This window comes from Sarcophilus harrisii, chromosome 2 (genome assembly GCF_902635505.1).
Source record: "Sarcophilus harrisii chromosome 2, mSarHar1.11, whole genome shotgun sequence".
In the NCBI taxonomy this organism is placed as follows: domain Eukaryota; kingdom Metazoa; phylum Chordata; class Mammalia; order Dasyuromorphia; family Dasyuridae; genus Sarcophilus; species Sarcophilus harrisii.
In genome coordinates, this window is record NC_045427.1 from 402,870,054 (window position 1) to 402,895,921 (window position 25,868).

The 25,868-nt window shown below is 35.9% G+C and overlaps 1 protein-coding gene across 6 annotated transcripts in view; it reads left to right on the plus strand.

Moving 5' to 3' along the window:
- The window catches only part of TENM2 (teneurin transmembrane protein 2), a 1,351,165-nt gene that overhangs the window by 1,047,830 nt on the left and 277,467 nt on the right, over positions 1-25,868 (plus strand). For all 6 annotated transcript variants that reach the window (XM_003756806.2, XM_031949416.1, XM_003756801.2 and 3 more), the window contains one exon: positions 18,078-18,312. In XM_003756806.2, the coding sequence (XP_003756854.1) occupies positions 18,078-18,312 (235 nt within the window). The remainder of the gene's footprint in view (positions 1-18,077; positions 18,313-25,868) is intronic.

The following is a 25,868-nucleotide window of genomic DNA, read 5'->3' on the forward strand; positions in this document are numbered from 1 at the left end:
GGTTTTGGCTTGAATTTTTATTCCTAACAATTAACACAATGTGTAACATGTAGTAATTATTTAATAAATGCTTGTTCTTCTTCCCTTCCTCTCTCCCTCCCTTCTTTCCTTCTCCTCTTCCCTTCCCTCCTTCCTCCCTTCCTTCTTTCCTTCTCTCTCTCCCTTCCTTCCTTTTCTCCCTCTCTTCTTTCTTTTTTTCGTTATTCCAAAATTTTGAGTCATTCAGACCATGATCACCTGAGGATTTATGAAGTACCAGACTCCTTGTGTAACTATAGAAGCTGCTGTAAAAAGCACATTAAATAGGCATTCCTGCCTACTGGAAACTGTGTCTGACTGCACTGATGCATCTAGGCCTATCATATTAGGGCATCCATGCAAAGAAAAAGATTTGCGTTGCATACAAGCAAAAAGGCAGGGACGTTTTGTGATTATGTGATAGGGAGCCTGGGAGTTGTTTTGCCGTAAGGTGATTTGGTAGGGTATAAGCTTGAGGAGGTGAGGAAGGACAAGCCAGGCAAGGTCAGTGAAGCTATTTGCCCTATAATTAATTAGAAAATTCTTTCTGAAGGAGGTAGATTTCCCAGAATTTTATCATATTATGTAGGTGACATCACCTACTAATCCCTATATTTGGAGTCTGATCAACTCTAGCCTGCTGGTACTGACACACTTATCTTGCCCCAGCTCCTACTCTCATAGCTTTTTTCCAAAATACCTGACCATGCAAATACTTTATAAAAAATCACCAGAAATTATCCATACATATGTTTTGAGGAGAAAAAAAAAGCTTTCATAAAAAGAAATTTTAAAAAAAGAAAAAAAATCATCAGAAAAATAAAGAGAAGATGGAGAACTCCAATATATTATATACAGCTACACTGAAATGATTATCATTTTCTTCTTTCCCTATGCCTAGGGCATAATGGTCAGCTGTCACACCACTTTCAAATCATGATACTTGTCTGATAGTCCTACATTTTAGAGTATAGGAGTTATGATTCATCAACTACCCTTTGAATTATATTTTTCCTTCCCGTTATGGAGACTGGAGTTTCCCTTTCCTTAAGATAGAAGAATGGTAGGGACTTTTTCTTAATGTCTGAAAGGAGTTTTCTACCCTTAAACAGAAAAGAACCTTCCCAGACTACAGCCTCAGCCTTTCATAAGTTACATACCTACCATTAAAGAAACTCTTGAATACTTCTCTGTTGCTTGACAAAGAGAATCAAAATGTCACTTTCCTAATGAAGACTTTAACAGTTTTCCCCTGTCCTCAATAATCCCACCTCCCTCAAGCAGAAATTTTCTTTCCCTCCTGGAACTTCATCTAGCATCTTGTACTTTTCTGGTGTACTTGACACTATCCAAATAGTTCTATATGTGGCATATCCTCCTATGAAATTGTAAGGCTGAAGCTAGATTTGATTTATCTTTGTATTTCCATTAGCGTCGGGAACAATACTGTCTGTGCACATAATTGATGTTTAATAAATATATATTAAATTGAACTAAATAAAATTCCCTGACTTCCTATCAGGTAATTTCTGACCACAATACACAGTTAAAAAGAGCACCAGAATTAGACTGCTCATATTCCTCAAAAGCCCTAAGGGTTCTATTTGTTATTGTAGCTTTTTTGAATATTAATCTTCTTCCCAATCTCCATCCTCACATAGAACTGAAATATCTATAATGACAAGGATCATATCTTTTCTAAAATTTTATCTGTCCCCCAAAACCTAATAGAGTATGTGGCATGCAATAGGTGCTTAATAAAAGTGTCATTGAATTGATTTGGCTGGAGATCAGAAAAACCTGAATTTTAGTCTTGATTCTTATATACAACTTTATAATCTCAAGAAAATAATTTGATTTTTTCTGGGTTCCCACTTTCCATTTCTGTAAAACAAGGCATTTGCAGGCATTCCCTCTGTTATTGCTGCACCTTGCCATGGTTTTAGCTAAACCAGAATGTTCCAAATAAGTTCATTGTATTGGTAATCCAGGAAAACTGTGACTGTGGCAACCCCAATGATCAGGCTGCTTTATTTAGCATGTTTGGCATTCATTTAATATGCCTCTTCCTTGAGTCAATGTCTTTTAGTAAGTTTTAACTCAGAGGAAGACTAGGAAAGAGTCAGACTATTAAGTGGGAAAAGCCAGAAGATCTAGTTAGGGAGAAATCAATGAATCCATTTCTGAGAATTCAACTTTCAAGAAGAGGGACCAGGGCTCTGCCTCTCATGCAGCCAGGTGAAATATTTTCATAGCCAAGGGAGTACTAGAATACTCTGAGAACTAGGTTGAGCCATGTTTCTGCATCTGTTAGATCTAATTGTTTCTTGTCTTTTACAGGGCTGGTTATGTGAGCCAAAAATTCTGCACAAAAGAAGGGTTTTTAAAAAAAATTTGAGGGTCTTTTGGGAAGTCACTTTGACCCAGAAAAGATATTGCTCTGCAATATTACTTTGTTCTGGCCTATTTCTCCTAATTCAAATGGCATCATAAAGCATGAGACTGTGAGGTGGGAGATTACCTCCTATTCCTCACATGATTTGGTTCTGCCATTTGATCAAATGTCCAAAATCAGACTGATCATCTTCTTCCTCCCTCCCCCAATACATACAGACATAGCTGCTGCTACTGTTCCTTCTAACTTCCCTATTTCTGTTAATAGTAACCTGTATATAAACCTCCACCCCTAGCTTCTCCCACTCAACTTGACTCTAAACATTGGAATCATTTTATTCCTCTCGTTCTCTTATGTGTAACCTTGAACAAATATAATCACTGCTCATTGTATAATTCTTTAAGATTTGTAACATGCTTTTAATCATTATTTCATTTAATTCTCATAATAACTTACATGTGATGTCAATGCTATATGTAATATATTCATTCAATTAAAGAGAAATGGAGGCTGCAAGAAGATAACAGTTTTCCCACAATAGGTACAAGAGGCAGAGTTTTAATCCAGGTTTCATCTAAATTCAAGAATGAGTATTTTCCTCCCCACTACTCTCTTGACAAGTAACTTAACTCTATGGAGTTCTATAACCTTATTAGTGAAATGAGGGGTTAGACTAGGTGATATCTATTAATCTATCCTGCTCTAAATATATGATCCTATTATTCTTACTCTGATATCCAAGCAATGTTGAATTATGTTGCTCCTATATCTAAAATATGACTTGAATTATCCATATTCTTGCTGTTTCTATTGCCATAGTGAGGAGCAATTTGATTAGCCTAGAGTTTTCTTGTTTTCACCAGTCTCTTCTCCCTCTGATTTATCCTATATATTCCTGTCAGGTTAACCTTCCTAAAACAAAAGGCACATTTGGACTTCTTTGCTCAAAACACTTTTGCTAACTCCCCAAGGGCTACTGAATAAAAAGTCCAAAGTCCTCCGCCTGTCATTTAATACCATTTGTTGTTGTTCAGACATTTTTTCAATCATGTGCAACTTTTACATGACCCCATGTGGGATTTTCTTGGCAGAGATACTGGAATGGTTTTCCATTTCCTGCTGCAGTTTATGAGGAAACTGAGGAAAACAAGGCTGTGTCCAGGGTCACACATCTAGGAAGTGACAGAGATAGATCTGAACTCAGAAAGATGAACCAGTTCCAGTAGCACCGTCCTAGCACTTTATCTAGCAGCTACCTAGCTGCCTATTGTAGTCCCATATTTAATACCATCATATGCACCTAAAATATTTCTATAATCTCATTATTCCTTACATATTTTCTACATTACAGATCAATAAGTTAACATTTATTAAGCACTTACTGTACCAGGCACTGTACTAAGTGCCAGGTATACAGATGCAAGCAAAAACAAAAATAAGCCTTTCCCTCAAAGGAGCTAATGGAAAAAGACAATACATAATAGGGTATTGGAAAGTGGAGATATAGTCCAGAGTTGAGGAGATACTCGCATAATGGCATGGTAGTAAAGTCCAGGAAATGGAGAATGGCAAGGGGAGGCCCTTCCTCAAAAACGGAGGTTCCATCAGTGATGAGGGGTCATACAGGAATGCTTAGAGAAGCAACTAAAAAATAGCAAGACAGTTCTAGACTATCCTGCTTTACTGCTGTTATTCCCTCTTCTGGATATAGCTTCTTCTGCCCATCTGTCAAAATCCTACTTATATTTCAGAGTCCATCTCAAAGATTTTCTTCTTCATAGACCCTTCCTTTCCTGATTATTCTCTGCAGATTGTTATTTTTTCTTTAATTGAGCCTCCATAGGGCATTATCTTTACTTCTTTAATGTAAAGTATGCTATTCTCCCTTGTATTATAATTGTTCTTCTTATTCCCAAAGAGTGTAAGCTTCATGAAAAAAGAATATTATTTCCCTATTATCTTGTAAACTCCTTAGCTGTCTTACCCAGTACAATGCTACAGTGCTACTCTCTTACATATGGGGAAAGCATTCATATAGTGCCTAGGATATCATTTACCTACAAGCACTTTACAAATATTGGCTCATCCGATTCTTACAACCATTAAGGCAGGTACATTATTAGCCTCATTTTGTAGTTAGGACACTGTAATATACAGAAGTTAAATGATTTTCCAAAGTCACACTACTTATAAAAGTCAGAAGCTGGAACTGAACTTGGACCTTCCTATCTCCTGCCCCAGCTCTTTATCCATTCTATGATACCTAGCTGGCTAGATATTTATACCTAATAAACATTTGGGTCTGATTAGTTTTATTGAATTACTCATCTTTGCTTTTCCAATAGTACCTAGGACAATGCCTTACATATAATAGGTTCATAATGAATATCTATTGAATTGTGGACTTGAAATATACAAAAACAAATTTTGATGGCATTCACCTGCATTTGTTCATGAGAGTGCAGATGCAAAATTATTTATTCCATCTGCGCCTAAATGAATTTATCCTGACCACTTCCTGATATTCTTTTGCTCTCCCTTCTTTCCCCTTACTCAGTATAAATAAACTTGAAACTTAAGTCTGGTAATTGCAGCAAGATTTTGAAGTGACAATAACAAGGTTTATCTACAACTTTTAATACAATTGATCCAATATTTACCATTCCCTTTACATGAGAGAATAACCATCTTGATTCAAGTCATTGAGTATTTAATAATTCCTACTATATATAGCTCACTGTACTAAACATCGAGGGAAATTCAGAGTTCAGATAAGCCATAGATCTTGGACCTCACAAAACTTACAATTTATCATGGAGAAAGATCCAAGTAAAGTGCTTACTCTTTAGGGAGAAGCAATAATCTTTCCTAATTGATTATATTTTTTGTTGTGATGCTCCTTTCTATCCAATTACTTCTTATAGTTTCCAAAGCCAAGAACTTTAACAAAGTAGTCAGTAGATTTTAAAACACTTAGAATGGTCAAATATAATAATAAATTATAATATCAAATGTGCAAAACAAAGTATCCTGTAAGGTTTGAGGGTAAAAGGCTTGGGGGAGGATAGGAAGAGAAGTAGAAAAAGACTTCATGGAGAAAGTGACATATGAGTTGAATTTTAAATAAAGAGTAAAAATTCAACCACAACCAAAAAAAGAAAAAAAAAAAAAAAAAAGAAAGAAAGGAGAAAGTCTTGGAAACAGACCTTGGAAATGCTCTGGACAAAGACAGAAGTGAGAATACTCAAGAGAGATTTGAAAGACAAAGATTTTGGCTGCCTGTAGTAAATGTTGGTAAGCAGTAGAAGATAGACCTGGCAAATTAGGTGGCACTAGAATATTGGAAAAATAGGTTGGTGTTGTACTCTGACATTAAATGCCAAACAAAACAGTTTGAACTTCACTTGATAGATAATAGGGGTCATGTTTTTGAGAAGAGAAAAGGTATACAGTGACATATACATAAAGATAACTATTTTGCACAGTATGAAAAATGGATTAGAAAAAAGAAGAGTAGAGGTGATAGAAGATTATTGCAGTACTGCTAGATACAGGTTAGTGTGATTCCCTAAATGTTTGCATTATTTAAATTTGTGATGCATATTTCCATTGAGTTGGAACCAATGATTATATTTTAAATAATAGCTAACATTTATGTAGCACTTACCATGTGTCAAGTTCTGTGCTAAGGACTTAATAATTATATTTCATTTGATCCTCACAGCCATCCTAGGAAGTGCTATTATTATCACCATTTTAGATAAGGAAACCTGAGGTAAGGGTTAAGTGATTTGTCTAGGATGACACTAGTAAGTGTCTAAAATCAGATTTGAACTCGGGTCTCCTGACTTCAGGCCTGGCACTCTCTTAGATATGTGTGACCACATTACGGGATTAATTATTTACATTCATAGCAATATTCCATTCAGATGTTAAGGAAAGGCTGTCCTAGGGCTTGATAGAGAGCACACACATACACTGAAAAAAAGATGAACACGTTAGGCATTATTAAGGGGTCTAAGGAGCAAAGGAGACAAAAGTTCAAAGAAATTGCAGTAGTTTCAGATGTGGAAAATGGATTGGTTATATTACTAATAAAATTTTAACTTCAAAAGAAGGAGCAGATATTCTTGAACAGGTCAAGTTTGAGGACTTAGTGAAATACCAGTGGTGGTGTTCCATAGATAGTTTAAAATGAAGTTCTAAAACTTGTAAGAGAGCTTCAAGATAGAGATAAAATTTTGGTAACTATCAACCAAAGCACTGTCACTGAATGAGATTGACAAGGGAGAGGATATAGAAAGAAAAAAGATAAGAACTTAAGGAATATCCACCTTTGAGGGTAAATGATGAGGAATTTCCCCAGGATATAGAGAATTAGTACTTAGAGAAATTAAACAATGGGAAATTAGAGAGTAGGAAAATGCTGAAGTCAAGAAAGAGGTCACCCCTTGGATTGGTGATTAAATCATTAGTGACTTTTGAAGGTGAAGTTTAAACAGATTCCAAACTAAAACTAGATTTCAGTGGGTTGAAGAGGCTTTGGTGAAATAGAGATGGAAACACCAAGGGAAAGTATTTTTTCCCTAAGTTTGACTATGAAGGGGAAGGGAAAAAATGGAATGCTATCTGTCTTTCCCATAGCACCTAGCACAGTGCTTTTCTGGAAGGGTCAAGGAAAAAGCTTTTTTAAAAAACAGTCATCAAGCATTTATTAGGTGCTTGCTGTGTGCTTAAACTCTGTGCCAAATTCTGGGCAGAGAAACATATAAGCCAATGTTTTCAGCATAATGGGGGAAGCAACATGCAAACAAAGTGTACAGACAAGATATATAGAAGATAGACTGGAGATAATCAGCAGAGGAAATGCACTGGCATTAAGAGGGATTGAGAAAAGCTTCTTGCAGAAGGTAAGATTTATCTGAGACTATGTTCCAGGCACTGTGCTACTCACTGGGAATATAGAGACCAATATGAATGAGTCCCTGCCCCCAGGGAGCTTACTTTAGAATACGGGGGTATAACACACATAGGTGAATGGGGATCAGGAAAAGCTGATTTGCTAGAGCACTTATAGGAATTGTAAACATAGCCACAGGACAGTTAATAGTCACACCATTTGGCTAGAAATTGTGGCCCATATCTGATGACTTTTCAGAATAAGAGCAAGAGATGGGAGGAGCAAGAGACAGACAAAGAAGCAGTGCACTCAGGTGGCAGGACAGGTAGCACAATGTTGACTCTGGAACTGCTCTCTAGCATCCTGGTGGAGAGCCATGTATCTGAAGCATGGTCTGGAGTCAGCTGGATGTAATGGACTAGAATGATGACTTACTTTCTCACCAATTAGGGTAGTTGAGCTGCAGGTAAGAGTATGAAAACTAAGTGGATTCAGTCTTCCAGGGTGGGGAGGCTTGGTTGCTGAAAGTGCAGGTCCAGAGGGTCATCGTGTGTAGTCGGGAGAGAGCAGACTTCAGTAAGGCAGAAAGCTTTCCTGGGGATCTGGAGAGTGTCTGCATAACTTATGTTGGGCAATAGGGACCAAAACTCTCCACTGAGAATTATTGCTCCCACTGTACCATGCTGTAATCACATCTATTACTCTGGAGCTCCTCCACACTGTGCATCTTCCCCACCCCCATCTTTGCTGCTCTGCAAGAATAATAGCTCACATTTTTATAGCAGTTTATGGTTTACAAAATGATTTTCTCACAACAAATCATATGAGGTAAGTGGTGCAAGTATTATTATTCCCATATTTTATGGATGAGGAAATGAGCTTCAGAAAGGGTAAGTGATTATCTCAGAGTTTCAGAACTAGGGTATCAGAACCCAAATTTTCTTACTTCACCCCAGTACTATGTATCCTATGCCTTGCTGGACATATGATGTTCTTTCCCTTCCCAGCTCTTCATCTAATGTCCATAGTTTCCATTGCATAGTGAGATTTTAAGTGGGTGTCCTGATGCAATTTTTAACATTCTCCAACAGTTTTCTCAAGAGACAGCTTGCTTTCTTGGGGGTGGTCCTGTAGGAGAAAGCAGAGAGTTTGTGGTTAATTTATTGGCTTTGGAAGTATTTTGATTTTAACAAGGAGCAAAAGCAATTGGATCCATCTCCAAGAGGGAGTGTTATACCAGGCAAGAAGACGTGTCCTGACTATTTTTTTCTTATGTACATTTTTATCAGAATTCTTAATCATTGGGAAAAATGGTTAGAGAATAAAACAATGCAATTAGGCTTGTTAAGTCTTGGCAAAAAAATGGCCAAAAGTAAAACCTTTGAAATACCTGCTTATTTAGGGACAAGTTAACAATAATGGCAATTCATTAGTATCCCACTTCCTTAGCCCTAAGAAAAATTCTTCCTTCATAAGCTATTTAAGAATTGAGCATTTGATGTTTTCTCTTCATGTTTAAACATCTTCAGTATAATCAGTCAGGCAATAATCTCCCAAATAAACAATACCTCAAATTAGACTTTTGAAGACCACTGGTATTGAGATATTATTTATTACCCAATAAACAGAGAGTAGTTGGCATATGTTTTTAAATGATCAACTAAATAGAACAAGCATTTTCTTTTTTATCTTTTTTTTTATTTTCCCCTAATTAATAGTATTTTATTTTTTCCAATTACTTGTAAAAATAGTTTTCAACATTAATTTTATAAGATATTGAGTTTTAATTTTTTTCTCCCTCCTTCCCACTTCTCCCCCCTCCCTAAGATGGCAAGCAATCTATCTATCTATACACACACACACACACACACACACACATACAACCATATCAAAACTATTTCCAAATTAGTCTTGTGAAAGAAAAATCAGAAAAAGGAAAAACACAAGAAAGAAAAAAGTAAAAATAGTATGCTTCAATCTGCATTCAGACTCCAAGTTTTTTTCTCTGAATGTGTATAGCATTTTCCAACATGAGTCTTTTGGAATAGTCTTAGATCATTGTATTACTGAGAAGAGTTATATCTTTCAAGGCCGATCATAGCACAGTGTTGCTGATACTGTATACAATAATTGGTTCTGCTCCCTTCATATGACTCCAGTTTTTCTGAAATCAGCTTGCTTATAGCACGATAGCATTCCACCCATATACCATATACCACAATTTGTTCAGCCATTCCCCAATTGATGGGCATCCTTTCAATTTTAAATTTTCTGCCATTAAAAAAAAAAGAGCTGCTATAAATATTTTTGTACAAATAGATCCTTTTCTTTTTATTGTGATCTCTTTAAGATACAGATCTAGAAATGGTATTGCTGGATTAAAAAGTAGGCACAGTTTGGACAAAATTCCAAATTGCTCTCCAAAATGGTTGGATAGATTTACAACTTCACTAATAATGTGTTCAAGTTCCAATTTTCCCACATCTTCTCCAACATTTATTATTTTCCTTTTTTTGTCATATTAGACAATCTGATAGGTGTAGGGTAGAACCTCAGAGTTGTTCTAATTTGCATTTCTTAATCATAATGATTTAGAGCATTTTTTTCATAAGATTATAAATAGATTTAATTTCTTTATCTGAAAACAGCCTGTTAATATCTTTTGACAATGTATCAATTGGGGAATGAGTTATATTCTTATAAATTTAACTCAGTTCTCTAGATTTGAGAAAGGAGGCCTTTATCAGAAACATTTCCCAGCTTTCTGCTTTTCTTATCATGTTGGTTGCATTGGCTTTCTGCAAAAAAAAAAAAAAAAAAAAAGTTTTAATTTAATGTAATCAAAATTATCCATTTTGCATTTTATAATATTCTCTATCTCTTGTTTGGTTATAAATTCTTCCCGTCTCCATAGATCTGAGATGTAAACTATTCCTTGCTCTCCTTATTTGTTTATAGTATCACCTTTTATGCTTAAATTATGTATCTATTTCAACCTTATTTTTGGAATAGGCTGTAAAATGTTGATCTATGTCTCGTTTCTGCCATACTATTTTTCTATTTTCCTAGCAGTTTTTGTCAAATAGTGAGTTCTTATCCCATAAGATGGATTCTGGGTTTTTCCAACCATTTTGTTAAGAGCTTGTACTCTGCATAGTACTGTTCTAGAGTTGGAGGAAAGGCAGAGTCTAGGTAGTATGGCCCCTTCTCTTACTGAGTTTACAGTCTAGTAGGAGATTGACACCCACACAATGATATATGAAAAATAAATTAATGAGTTAACTGACACAACTTATCATGAACTGGGCTGTATTACTCACCCATTGATAAGAGATTAAACTCCATCGTGAAGAATCAGAAGTGTGACTTTAAGGCTCAGTATTTTTGCTATATATACCAATATTGTCCAACCCCATTTCCATCACCACATGTATTCTTATGTCCTAACTCCCAGAGGAACAGAGGATCATACTAAGCCTCCAGTGAAATATAGGATACACAAACTTCTGAAATTGAAGGGATACTGGATATTCCCGACCTAAAGGGATAAGCTCATATATATGAGACAGCATCAGCTATCAACTAATCACTCAAATTTGCTGCTCTGAATTTCCAGCATACCTATTCTATTCAAAACAAAATTTCTGGTACTCCCTGTTTCATCTTCTAGCACTTGACTACCACATATTAAACAATACCAAAGCAGAGAACATCCCATTTTCTATAATAAAATGAAAATTTTATATTATGTATAATATTAAAAAATGAACTATTCCTCCAGTTCTAATCCTTCAATATACAGAAAGTACACCTTTCTTTAATACACTTCCATTTGTGATTGCAGCAGCTGGCTCTCTCTAACCTTTAGCTGAGATTTTGAAACAAGTCGTTTCTTCTAACGCCTCTGAACTATATATACACTACTTAAAATTAAAATGCCGTTTCTCGGCACACTGGTAAATCAGGTACACTAAAATAGGTCATTGCTGAGCATTTAATGACAGTTGCCTCTTAATAGCATAATTATTGAGGCTCAACACCATGTAACCATTTGTTACATAGTTGTTCATAGTTATACTGCATTATTAGGTGATTTCATATTTATGTAAAATACGAAACATTAATTACAAGTACATTAATTAAATTCAGTACATTTGTGGAACTTAAAGGGAAAAAATTATCCCTCTTAATCAAGCATAGCTATTTGCCTTCTAATTCTACAGATACCAGACATCAGTTACCTACAAAACAGGGTGGTCCATATATTTTAGTTTCTTTCTCCTGGGGTACTTTTCATGGGAACCATGCCTTATTACCACATATGAGCTATGAAAACTTTATATTCAGACAATTGATAGATGAGATGACAGATGAAAAGTGTTTGGAAGGAAGATACCTTACAATGTGATATTTTATGAGAAGAATACTGGGCCATAACTCAAGAAACCTGATTTTAAACCCAGACCCTCCTGACAGCCAGCCACACAAGTTGGTGTAAGACATTTAACTTGTTTCCTAATCAGTGAGAGATTTGTGGACTAGAACTTATGTGTCTAAGATCCTTTCTAACTTTGAGATTTTATGGTTCTAGGTACAAAAGTATCTTCTCTTTTTGGGAAAGATGCATTCCTAGAGAGTTGAATGTCACCAGAAATTTCTAAAACTCAATTTTTTGTTCCTATTAATTTATATTGTACTGACAGAAATGTTTCATTAATGAAACATGTATCTATGCAGCACTCTATACTTTTAGAAGCAGCTTTATGAGCATTCTCTCATTAGGTTATTCATAACTATATGAGGTGATGACAAGTATTATTATCTTCTGTTTACAGAAAAGACTAGAATGGTTGTAGCTTGCCCAGGGTCTAACAATGAGGTGTTAGTAGAGCCAACACTAGAACTCAGTTTTTCTGACTCCTGGTCCAAGAATTGTTTCCACCAGAGGCATAAATAGGAATTCTGATGCCTGGGGCAAATGCAGCTGAGCAGGGGAGGTGGTTGGGTAGGACTAAGGTTTTACCACCTGTATGCTTAGTTAAGGTAGAAATAACAATCAGTGGGAGGAGGAAAAGCTCAGAGACCAAAGTGTTTGAAGGAACTGGGTGAAGACCTAGAGCAGTGGTTCTCAAAGTATGGTCTAGAGAATCCCAGGGATCTCTGAAACCCTTTTAGAAGGTCTACAAATTCAAAAATAGCTTTTATTTCCAATATGATAAGTGTCTATAAATATAATCCAGATAAACAAAAACGCTTTGGAGAGATCCTCAATAATTTTTAATAGGATAAAGATACTGAAAACAAAAGTTTGAGAACCACTGACCTAGAGCCAGGTCTGATTCATTGATGAAGAGTTACCCAGAGTTCCACAGTTAAAGTAATATGGGTCTGCACAGCATGGAATGAACTCTAAAGCAGGAGCAGTTTGTGATTGACATTGATTGAGGCAGTATCTGAAAGGGTCATTGGAAAACAAGAAGCATTCCTACTGCTTCTTCTCTTATGTCTCAGGAAGTACTATGCAGAGCACTCAGGAAGTGCTAGAAGATGAAACAGGGAGTACCAGAAATTTTGTTTTGAATAGAATAGGTATGCTGGAAATTCAGATAATTTATCACTCAGGAAGTGATAAAATATCAAGCCTTGGGACAGGTACCAAGAGATATGATATTTTCAGAAGAAAGATCTTCAGCAGAAGAAGAAAAGAATGGGAGAAAGATGGACAGGAACTTGTGAATTATGAGGAGAATTCCAGGTGACTGTGGAAAAAGAGGGCAAAGAGTAGTAATTGGGTGGATAAGAATGAAAGGATAGAGAAAAATATCAAGGGAAAGGGTTTTCAAAAGTTATGAAAGACAGATAGACCTCAGGAAAGACAGTCAGATTAAGAATACAATTATTGGAAGAGAGGAGTTGGTTCATCCCAATCCCCTACTCAGCAACTTTGCACTAAGAGAATTAAAGGAAGAATTTTTATTGTATATGCTAATATGGAGGGTACAAATAACAAAAATCAAAATAACCCTTGCCCTCAAGAAGCTTATATTCTAATAAAAGAATGCAACATATATATGGGAAGAGGTGGTTAGAAAGAAGTATTTTAGTGTAAATGTCATGGTTATGGTAAGTAGAATCAGAGAAAAATTGACTGGCACAGTCTTTCCCCCGAATAAATGTTGATACAATTATTGATCCTATTGCTAAAAATGGAAGTTGGGGAAGATGTTGAAACATCTTCATTAAAGCATGGTGACATCTGGAGAATTTATTTTAATTCAGACTAGATATAGAGATCCGGGCAAGAACTCAAATTCCAGTTTGGAGACCTATGGGAAGATCAAGATGGCTTGGCATGAATATTACCAGAGAGCTATCCAACAGTGACTCTTCTCTCTTGCTGTCTTCTGTGGTCTTCCCTTTCCTTTTCCCACCCCCCACCAAATCCTGCAAGAGCAAAAATCAATGGAAAATTTTGAGATATAGATGTCTCAGTACCACAGTAGAGAAGCTATACCCTCTAGATAGCAGCACTTGGGACAAAACCTGGCTGATCAACTTTTCGATTTCCACCTTTCATTTTTAAGTGCTATTTGGGTTAATTTCTCTGTTTAACCCCCTCCTATCCTTTCTTTTAAATTTCTGTACCACTTGGTACAGAACCAAGCTATAAAATACATTACTCAAAGGAGGTCACTAAAATAACTTTGAATCCTTATGTTGTTTTTTCAGTCTTTGTGACCCCATTTGGGATTTTTCTTGGCAAACATACTGGAGTGGTTTGCCATTTCCTTCTCTAGCTCATTTTACAGATAAGGAAACTGAGGCAAACAGGATTAAGAGACTTGTTCAGGGTCAAATAGTTAGTAAATGTTTGAGGCCAGCTTTTAACTCAGAAAGATAAATTCTCCTGACTCCAGGCCCATATTGTGCCACTTAGCTACCCCAAATCCTTATGCAAAGTAATATAAATCCTTAGGTAATATGATTAATTCCATCCTGAATCTTTATGTTTTTAAGCTAATAATTTTATATAAAGTCAGTAATAAGCCACAAATCTCCTAGTCAAAATGTAATACTGTTATATTACAATACAACAATATAATACAAAATACATACTGTTCTATATGATCATGAGTAAATTACTCTCAATGCTCCAGCAAGTTTCCCTGAAGCTGTCGATCTTCAATAGTGGAGGAAGTTTCACATGAGTTCTCCAAACTGATGAAATTATTAGTCAAAAGTTTGAGGGTTTTTTAAACCAGATTTTCTTAATGTAAAATAACCCCCATTGTTTGTAGAGTTTTAATTAATATCATAGTAAGTTGTCCTTGATAGGTTCTAAAGAAATCTACCAATCTCCTAAAGAGTACTTAGGAAACATAACTTTTCCCCTCTAAAAACCCATAAGAGTTGAGAGAGGAAAGATAGGCTAGTAAAGTACCTGGACATAAGTGGAAACTGGTAGCTAATTTACTGGCCAAGGAGCTAATTTTGGACTTAGGGAAACCTGAATTCAAAGCCTGCCTTTAAAAAAAAAAACTATTCCATGTCTCTGACAAGTAACTTAATCTACTCTTTAAGTTTTAGAGCAGATACAGGTCCAAGTTGATAGATGGGATTTCCCAATTCTGATCATAATAACAACAGGTAGCTTATATTTAGTGTTTTAAAAGATTTGCAAAGTGCTTTACAAAAATCTCATTTTATCGTCCCAAGAATCTTGCATTATCCCTACTCTATAGATAAGGAAACTGATGGTGAGAGAGTTGATGAAATAATTTGTTCAAGTTCACACAACTAGTGAGCATCTGAAGCCACATTTAAACCTGACTTCAGTCCAATGTTCTAGCCACTGTACCATCTAGCTGCCCCAGTAGAAATTCCCTACTGCAATTACATCCCATGTCTATTCCCTACCAAAAAAAGTCTTATTTAACATTGTCTTTGTCTTCTTTTTTTCCTATCCTTTTCTTTCTCCTCCTCATCACTGTCTCTTCCCCTTCATCTTTCCATTTGTCAAAGTAGAATGGGTGAAGAAAGGTGTGTCTAAAGGAAATGGCATGTTGTTTTTGGGAGAATCTAAGTAGAAATAAGTATTCTTTCATCTCCTCCTACTCTTCTTCTTTCTTCACCTCCCCCATTATTCTCCTGCCAAACACTTTGAAAACCTTTTTTTATTTTATCATTAAGAAACATTGACAAACATGATTCATGGAAGGAATCTGACTTCAATTGGTCTCTACAAGGTAGTATCAAGAGCTAGTTCCAATCATATTCTGTGTACCATCTTAGAACTCTCATCACTGTGAGGATGCCTATAAGAAAGCCTTTCAGCGAGAAACAGAAGCATCAGTTTAAAAAAAAAAAAAAAAAGGAATCAGCAATGAAACACCCACAATGGGTAAAATGGAAACAAAGATCTTAGGATCCCAATATATAGAAAATAAATCACCTACCCCATCCCCTTGTGTTCCTAGATGAGTGTGTGGTCTAAAGATTAAGGCACAGATAGAAAATTACTACTTGGAAGAGAAGAAGGAATTCTCAGTCTAGTGATTGACTCAGCTCATTTGCCCCAAGGCAAATCTCATAACTACCTAACCAGTGGGGATAATGATCCTACCCTGTGGGGGAAGAGGAAAGAGGCATGAAAATGAACTTATTGTGTCTAAGGGCTTGCACAGTATCTAGGAAGTTGGCTATTATTACATAATTCTATCCCTACCTCCATATTTCTTTCTCGTAATATCAGGCAGAAGAATACTAAATTGTTAGTAGTATTTTTACTCTAGAGAATATGGTACAGCAGAATAAAATATATCAAAGAGTCACAAAATGTAGACTGTTAGAAGTGAAGGAAACCTTGGAGAGAATCTTACAAAGAGGTGTTCATGTTGAGTTGTCCTAATAAATAATGGAACCATGTCTCAAATTCACACTGTCAACCCTCAAGTCCCATGTTCTTTGGACATTATCATATTACTTGACTATACATTATGGGCAAAGTACCTTGAAGATGCACTTGAAATCTATAAAAATTACTGAGTGTTTTTTTCATTGTTTTTTGACAAAAAAAAAAAAAAATAAACCAGAAGATAATTTCAGCTTAGAAATGTGGGCTTGTATAAAGAAATTCTACCAGGTTTTAATTTCATTTTTTAATTATTATTATTGTTCATTTTCTTTTCCAAAGCCAGCATATTCTTGATACATCTTGTTTTCCTAAGCATGTTTCTGTGGACAAGGAACCATAGAATGTAGATTACACCTTTTGGAGATAGTCTGGCCACATAAGGAGACAAGTAGTTGAAATTTGTGTCAAATTGCTTGTTTAAATGACTTCAGCCATCTCCTTAAAGCCAAGACAGCAGGGGCTGAGGATTTTAAAAGTTGGCAGGGGCAAAATGACAAGGCACAGGCAGACACCTGGTGAGCTGCCAGCTCTGACTTAAAGCTTCAAAAAATAAACTTTCTCAAAGGACACAAATTAAAGTCGTGTTTCAGTGTTCATTAAAACAAAATTATAGGCTTTAAGTTGCATACCCAACTACTTTCACTTCCATTAATTTTAAAATATTGCATCTTACAGACTTGCAGGTTCATTCTTACAGTTGTTAGATTAGGCAGTGTGGAACAGCAAATGAGAAATGCAATTGGAAATAGCCACATGGGAATCACATTCTGCTCTTTGTTGGGTATGAGGATTTTGTGTGACCTTGAGCCAGTCCCTCATCTTTGATTTTCTGTTTGTTCATCAGCACTGGGTGGCATGATATTTGTTAATAGATATTTGTCCAACAAATATCTTCCATCGAGTCTGTATTTAGGAAGGTTCTTTGTAAACTGTCAAGAACTACATGGCTATGTTTCTCATGTGACAGAGAAAGAGACAGTTCTCTTGTTAGACTTTCATTTTAGGAAATGGGTAATGTCATCACTGCACTGCTTCTACAGACAGAGAAATAGGATTGAGAACTTTTTTGTGACCTTAATTTTTCCTTTGGAAGATAAGAGGGATGGTGGTCCTAGTTTAAATTAAATTGAGTGAGTCAATCAATAGGGATTTATTAATCACTTATTGTGTACTGAGATAAGCACTGTTCTAATCAATCCAGAGCTTCTCCAGAAGATTGTTTTAATGATAGCTGACTAGGGAATGCCGAATTCTGTCTATTAATTTTGTTTGTTTTGTGTGTTTACTAGATCTGTGATTTTATCAATAAGAGAGCTCCTGTTGAGGAACTTCTTTACCAAGTATAAGGTGCAAAACAGTTGTTTTCTTCTATTAGGAGAATTAAACATAGAACATCCTTGATGTACTTAATTTACTTGCAAAGAAACGGATTCTTCTTTTTTTCTTCTTTGTGGACACAAATCCATCTAGCTATAAATGGTGAATTCTATTCTCATATCTCCTTTCACTATCGTGTTCCATTCCTTTTTCTTGTTGTTTAAAAAGCATTTAGGTAATTCCATTGAGAAGTCCACATCAGCACAGTTTTACTAATGTAATTTCTAATTATTCTTCAATCAAAGCCTGCAGATTAATGTAGATTAAAGCATATTGTTTCTTCTTAATTTATTTGCCATGTTTTCTGTAGTCTCAGCTCTCTTTATTTTACTGTACTCAGCCATTATCAAAATAGAGACTTACAGTTAGTTATCTCATTTTCCCAGAAAAAAAAAAAAAAAAAAGGCATAAAAAGTTACAACAAGAATTTCTGAATCTGTATTCCACTAAAGGCTTTTTTCCTCTTTCCACAGGCCCACCAAACCACCACAGCCAGTCAACTTTGAGGCCTCCTCTTCCACCTCCCCACAATCACACCCTGTCCCATCACCATTCTTCTGCCAACTCCCTCAATAGGAACTCACTGACCAATCGACGGAGCCAGATCCACGCCCCAGCTCCTGCTCCAAATGACTTGGCCACCACTCCCGAGTCTGTCCAGCTTCAGGACAGCTGGGTGCTCAATAGCAATGTGCCCCTGGAGACCAGGTATGTAGCCATGATCCGGTTCTGGTTAATACAACTGACCTATTATCTATGTGATGAATACATCCCATCCCGCCTCCTCACACTCACCTACAAATGCAAAGAACTAAGCAGGAAAAGTAAAGGTTCTGTCAGTGTGTAATCTTTGAATAAAGATGTGCTACCAAGCTTGCCTCCTGATACTAACTTTTCCCCTTACTAATTTGACCCTGGATGATGGGTGGATAGACATTTCTTTGTTCACATGTGTCTCCTTTTAATGCTTGTTTACTCTTCTAGACAGCTCTTGTGTACCCAACTAATAGAATTAGCATAACATATTTTTACTCAAAGGCTCATGGGAAACTTGCTTATAAGGGTATATTGACTGAGAGCTACTGATAAATTATGCATTTGGCCTTTTGTGAAGTAATAAATGAAGACTCATTTGAAATTAAGTGTTTGGGGAGACCTTGAGAAACAATCCCTGATTTGAGACTGACAGAAGAATAATTTTAATTTATATTTCATCCAACATGCAGTTTCACTTTAATCCCTCCTGTACACACTAACAGCTTGATGCCTATGGGGCAAACAATACTGTATAAAAACAAACAGGCAGAAAAGGTGCAGCACTTAGGCTGAGAAGGAAGTTTCCAAAATATGCTTTATGGGTTGTTTGGACCCTTTCATTGCTTCTTCACTTTCAGCCTTCACTGCAAGTAATCCAGAGCTATAAGTATGTTGAATGGTCTGAGATTAGGTCCATCAGTGATGGCACAGATGGTGAAACATCTTGGGTTCCTCCTCACCAGATACTTTTAGGTTTTAGAAGGTTTTACCATCCCTCCTCCCAGTGTTTAATTTGTCCTGAAAGACCAGGAGGAGGTAAATCATATACTGAGTCCTCATAAAACCTTTGTACAGTTTAAAACTTTGACTGAAAATTTCAGTTATTTATTGTGTGGGTATCATATAAATGGGTTTATGCTTTTTGTTCTCATCACTGATGAGATTTAATTCTGCTAGCCATTTGACATAGCTTTCCCTCTCAGGTTTATTATTTGTCTCAAAATCTGAAGTAAGAAGCCAATTTAGTTCAGTAAACATTCATTAAGTACCTATGTGCAAGGTATGGTGCACATGTATAATATTTAGTGTATTTTGTATAAAGTACATTTCCCAGATATTAATAGATTTATTTCTGTCAAGAATAGAAAATTTCTATAATACCTATAATCTGATTTGTCAATGTACAAAAAACTTTCTAAAAGTACAAAGGAACTTTTTAAAAGTTGTGTGTGTATACATTATTATTTTGTATTGTCTCCTCCCCCCACATATAAATACATTATATGTACATCATATTATTACATTAAATATAATTAATCTACATTACATTACCCTAATGTACAATACAATTACATTAAAAATAACCCACTTCTCTAATAATCTATTCTTTAATCAGGGACCTTCAACCATTAATCTGAAAACTAGAAAACTTTTCCTCTTATAGTTTGGGCCAAAGACTTGTTTGTGAAGTTTTTGTGGTTTTGTAGTTGATAATGGTTTTAGATCCTGTATTTAAGTTATTTTCTTTTCAGGTAAAACAAAGAATGCTGGCTATAAAGTTACCCATACATATAACCTGTAAATAAAAGACTATTAAAATTAAAAAAAAAAAAAAAAAAAGAATGCTGGTGAAATAGATGTTAAGTGAATAATTCCCAACTCTTGTCTGCCCTCACATTTATTGTATTGAATATTATAGACACAGCATAGACTCTCAGATAAATTTATATTGATAACTTCCCCTCCCTTAGGCCTGATATCCCACAAACTAAGGAAGCTTTTTTTTTTTGTCTTTTGTACAAGTTGATCCTAAAAATAAACAGTAGGATTTTTCCTCTTTTTCTTTCTTTCTTTCTTTTTGTCTGCCACCTTCCTAGTAAGGGGGTAGAAAGAAACAGACATACAGAGATAAAGAAAGATGGTATAATGACTAGAGCGGATCACTGTATTGGGTATGATTGTTCATTATTAATAGACTTGTCACTATTACTTGTCATACCAAATAAGACCATTCTGAGACTAGATAGATGATCTTGGAGACTGATGATTGTAACTATTTCACTGCTGGTTTTGAAGATTCAATAGAAATTTATAAAAATCCTGACCACCAAAAATTGGCACAAGTACTTCAGTATGCTAGAAGTTTTCAGATCTGGGATGATGAACAAACTGTATACTGTTTATAGAAATTCTGAGCCTAGTTTAACAAGTTTTCTTTTATGTTAAGGGAAAGTATCTTCATTTGCTTTATGAAGTCTCCATCATTAATGGGCCTTTTCTCAGTCCTGATCTTTCTGGATCTTTTTGAAGCATCGATATGGTTATCACCTCTTGTCTTGGAGTTTCTCCTTTCTGGTTTGACCTAATGCTATTTTCCTAGTTCTGCTTTTCCTTGTATGACTGCCTCATCTTAGTCTCCTTTGCTGTATTATCATCCATATTGTACCCCTCCAACTATGGGTATAACCTCAAGGCTCTGTTCTGTACCCTCCTATCTTTCTCTCTGTACGCAATCACTTGGTTACCTTTGCAGTTCCCATGGGTTCAATTATAATCTTGATGACTTCCAGATCTATTTATTCAACCCCTGTTTCTCCTGAGTTCTAGTCCCTTATTGCCAACTACCCACTGGATATTTTGAACTATTTCATCCCCTAGGTATCTCAGAGCTCTATATCTTTCTCTAAAAATTCATTCCTCTCTCTACTTTGCCTGTTTTTGTTGGGATCACCACTGTCTTTCTCAATGTCCAGAACTTGATGTCATCCTAACTCTCTCTCACCCATCATGGCCAAGCAATTGCCAAAATCTCGTCACTTCTGTTTCCACAATAGCTCTCAGATCAACACCTCCTTCCTTTTGCTGACATAAAAACCATTCTAGTTCAAGCCTCTTATCACTTCTCTCCTTAACTCCTGGATATGCCTCTTATTGGTCTGCCTTCCTTAAATCTCTCCTTACTCTAGTCCAGCCTCCACTCAGCTACCAAAGTAATTTTCCTAAATTATAGGTCTGACCATGTCACCATTTATTCAGTAAACTCCCATGGCCTCTAATTACCTCCAGGATCAAATATAAACTCCCCTGTTGGGTACTTAAAGCTCTTTAACACCTGGCCCCCTCCTACTTCTTTCTATCTTTCTTGTATCGTACTTCCATTTACAAGCTCTCTGGTTCTGATGTACTGTCTGCTTCTCAGACATGGCATTCCACCTCCAGCCTCTGTGCCTTCTCATTGACTATCTCCTGTGTCTTAAATGCTCTTTTACCTCACTTTCGCTTCTTGGAATCTGACTTTTCCTTCAAGACTCAGCTCAAATGCCATCTTCTCCATCAGGTATTTCCTTACTCCCTTATCTCTTAGTACCCTTCCTTCTAGCATTTAATTTTGTCTGCATGTTGCCTCTCCCATTAAAATGTAAATTCCTTGAGGAAAAAGGCTACTTCATTTTTCCCTTTGTATCCCAAGAGATAGCACATAATGGTCACTTAATACACACTTGTTATTTGCTTGATTAGTTGATGGTAAGTCTGGATAATTTTCAAGATATTTGCTGAGTTTTCTCTAGAATTTATCTTCCTTTCCCATTATCTACAAGTTGTAGTAAGTCTGTGCCACTGATTAGGATAAGGAGGTATAGCAAAGCAATACAGGTTGGACTGGGCTCTAAGAAAATCAGTGCTATAATTATTTATAAATTATAAATAAATAAAATTATTTATAAAAATATTATAATTTTAAATATGCTCTAGTGGCTCTGGGGGCTCATTGATGTAGGCATCCCCTTTACTAAAACAAAGAACTACCTATGTTATATCTGCCCTCATGTGTGACTCTCACCCATGTCTAGACATAATTTTGCCATAGGAGGTCAAATCCACACGCCTCACAGGGATTCTCCTTCCTTCTTTCCTTCTTTATATTGTTGTTGTTCAGTTTTTTCCCAGTTACATCTGACTCTTTGTGACCCCATTTGGGGTTTTCTTGGCAAAGACACTGGAGCATTGTTCCCTTTCTTTCTCTAGCTCATTTTAAGTTTTTTTTTTTGTGTGTGTGTGGTTTTTTTTTTTTTAATAGCCTTTTATTTACAGGTTATATGCATGGGTAACTTTACAGCATTAACAATTGCCAAACCTCTTGTTCCAATTTTTCACCTCATACCCTCCACCCCTCCCTAGATGGCAGGATGACAGTAGATGTTAAATACATTAAAATATAAATTAGATACACAATAAGTATACACTAAAACGTTATTTTGCTGTACAAAAGAATCAGACTCTGAAATATTGTACAATTAGCTTGTGAAGAAATCAAAAATGCAGGTGGGCATAAATATAGGGATTGGGAATTCAATGTAATGGTTTTAGTCATCTCCCAGAGTTCTTTCTCTGGGCGTAGCTGTTCAGTTCATTACTGCTCATTGGAAATGATTTGGTTGATCTCGTTGCTGAGGATGACTAGGTCCATCAGAACTGTATCATATAGTAATGTTGTTGAAGTATATAATGATCTCCTGGTCTGCTCATTTCACTCAGCATCAGTTCGTGTAAGTCTCCAGGCCTTTCTGAAATCATCCTGTTGGTCATTTCTTACAGAGCGGTAATATTCCATAATATTCATATACCACAATTTATTCAGCCATTCTCCAACTGATGGACATCCATTCAGTTTCAGTTTCTACCACTACAAAAGGGCTGCCACAAACATTCGTGCACAAACAGGTCCCTTTCCCTTCTTTATAATCTCTTTGGGATATAAGCCCAGTAGTAACACTGCTGGATCAAAGGGTCTGCACAGTTTGATAACTTTTTGAGCATAGTTCCAAACTACTCTCCAGAATGGTTGGATTCGTTCACAACTCCGCCAACAATGCATCAATGTCCCAGTTTTCCCACATCCCCTCCAACAATCATTATTTTTTCCTGTCATCTTAGCCAATCTGACAGGTGTGTAGTGGTATCTTAGAGTTGTCTTAATTTGCATTTCTCTGATTAATAATGACTTGGAGCATCTTTTCATATGACTAGAAATAGTTTCAATTTCTTCATCTGAGAATTGTCTGTTCATATCCTTTGACCATTTTTTAATTGGAGAATGGCTTGATTTTTTATAAATTAGAGTTAATTCTCTATATATTTTGGAAATGTAGCTCATTTTAAGTTAAAGCAAACAGGGTGAAGTGATTTTCCCAGAGTCACACAGCTAGTAAGTATTTGAGACCAAATTTGAAAACGAGTCTTCCTATGTCGAGACCTGGTACTCTATATGCTGTACCACTTGGCTGCCATACTTTAAACACATATATATATATATATATATATATATATATATATAATCATAACTAGGATGGTACACAGGCCAGGTGCCGTAGAACATGACTTAGCAAATAGCATGAAAGGTGTCCCCAAACTGATTTTTAAAGACAAATTCACATGCTGAGGAGGGGCATGGAGAGAGACCTCTCCTACATAACTGTAAGGTAAAAAGTCAGATTTTAGAAGACAAAGTCCTACAGGTGGAAGAGGCCCCAAAATATCAGCCAGTTAAGTTCTTGGGATGATGGCTTTTGCCACAAGGTTGTTGCTATGAAAACCTTGAGGAGGATTAGGGAGATCCAGTAAAGAGCCCACCTGGGATATAGCTGCTGTGTGGAAGAAGCTTTTGTACCAATGTGTAATCTCTGACTTTAATTAATTATTCTCCCAAACCAGGCAGTAAGATAAGTTGCTTCTGACTACCAGAGGACCGCTGTCAACACACTCTAAATTTCAGCACCTTGAAGCCAAGCTCAGTTTGCCATCCCCATCCATACACACTTTAGTTATAGATCTACATATGCATAAGAGGCTTGTAATGATGTTCCTTCCATTTTTTTCAAGTCCAAAGTTAGTTTGGTATGAAACTAATATATATTATATATGAGGATGACCTTTGAATAATTATGATAAGCAAAATGAATTATTCCATAGCATTCACCAGAGAACTCTATAATCCTACATTCTAAAATATTGCTATCCAAACTTTCATAAATATAATGAGGATCAGCTATTAATAGAGAAGTCTATCCCAATGCTGAAAGCAAATGCCAAAAATTGGCAAGCCTTCAAAAAGGGTGATATCATGGCATTGTCAGTAACATCTGGGGGGAAAAAGTGTCTAGGTGCTTGTTTCCAGGACATGGAATGGTAAGTCTTTGTCAAAACCATGAGTATGATTGTTTGTAAAGGAAATCTTTGGTAGTTGTCATCAAGACTGGCAACAACTGAGATTTCTCTGCTGAAAATATGGTCTAGTACATGTTGGGCCATTTACAGAGGATTTTAATTCCCTATATAATATTGTACAAAAAGTGTTTCAGATGGAGGAGCAAATTGGTGTTGTAGAACTAAGAGTATTCTGGTCAGCTTCATGATTTGTAGGCATTATTTTATTTAGATGCATTTGATTAGTCAAAAGTAGAAGTCAATTGGCATAAAATGAAGACTGGGATTGCCTGTTGCTGCATTACTACTAATAATAACAAGAAATGGCATCCTTATAGTGCTTTAAGACTGATAAAGCATCTTTTCATCTATATTATTTCACTTGATCTCATAATAACCCTAAGGTAAGAGCTACAGTTCTTATTAGTCCCATTTTATCACTTAGGAAACTGAGGCAGAAAGTTCAGTAACTTGAAAAGAATCCAGTGGCTAATAATTTGTACTTAAATCACATTTTCCTAAATTCAAAGTCCAGTGTTGTACTAGGCCAAATAAACTTCTCTTCTGAGGCTAATGACTAGTTTTCATTCATTTATACAGCAAACATTTACATGGAAAATAGTCTGATGAATAACTAGCTTGGCAGTTACACACACACACACACACACACACACACACACATGCCAAATAATGTTATTATATCATGTCATATTATAAATTATTATATCACATATAATATTGTACTATATATATTTTATAAAATAGAGTGAAATCATTTAGCCCTCATATATTGTGTGTTTCACATGCCAATAATGCAACCAACAATGAAAAACTTATTTTTTAAAGTTAGAGCACAGAACTAGAACTGAAAGGAACCTTAGAGGTCGTCTAACTCAATCCCCTCTGTTTTTTTAGATCTATCTTGATCTGTTTTGGGCTACAGAATTTCAGAAAACATATTTCTACACCATTAAAATGGAGTGGGTTAGGTCAGTTCATTCTCTGAGTTCTTCCATGGTGAAGAATACCCATTAAGTAGTAGTTCAGAGGCAATGCATTCAGTAAATATGTTTTTCACAGCAAGGCTACATGACTGTTGAGAACATCTTCACTGTGTGCTGTGCTCTAAGACTATTCCAAACATGTTCACCAATAGATTTTTCTATCTAAGGATTAATTTTCTGACAGAATCAATGACAAGCTTGATCTTGAGAATATTAAACCAGGGTAACCAGTTTGGTTCATATTATTTACTTTATTTTTTTTCATTTGTTGATTTCCAGTGAAGCTTAAGTAGATTTTAT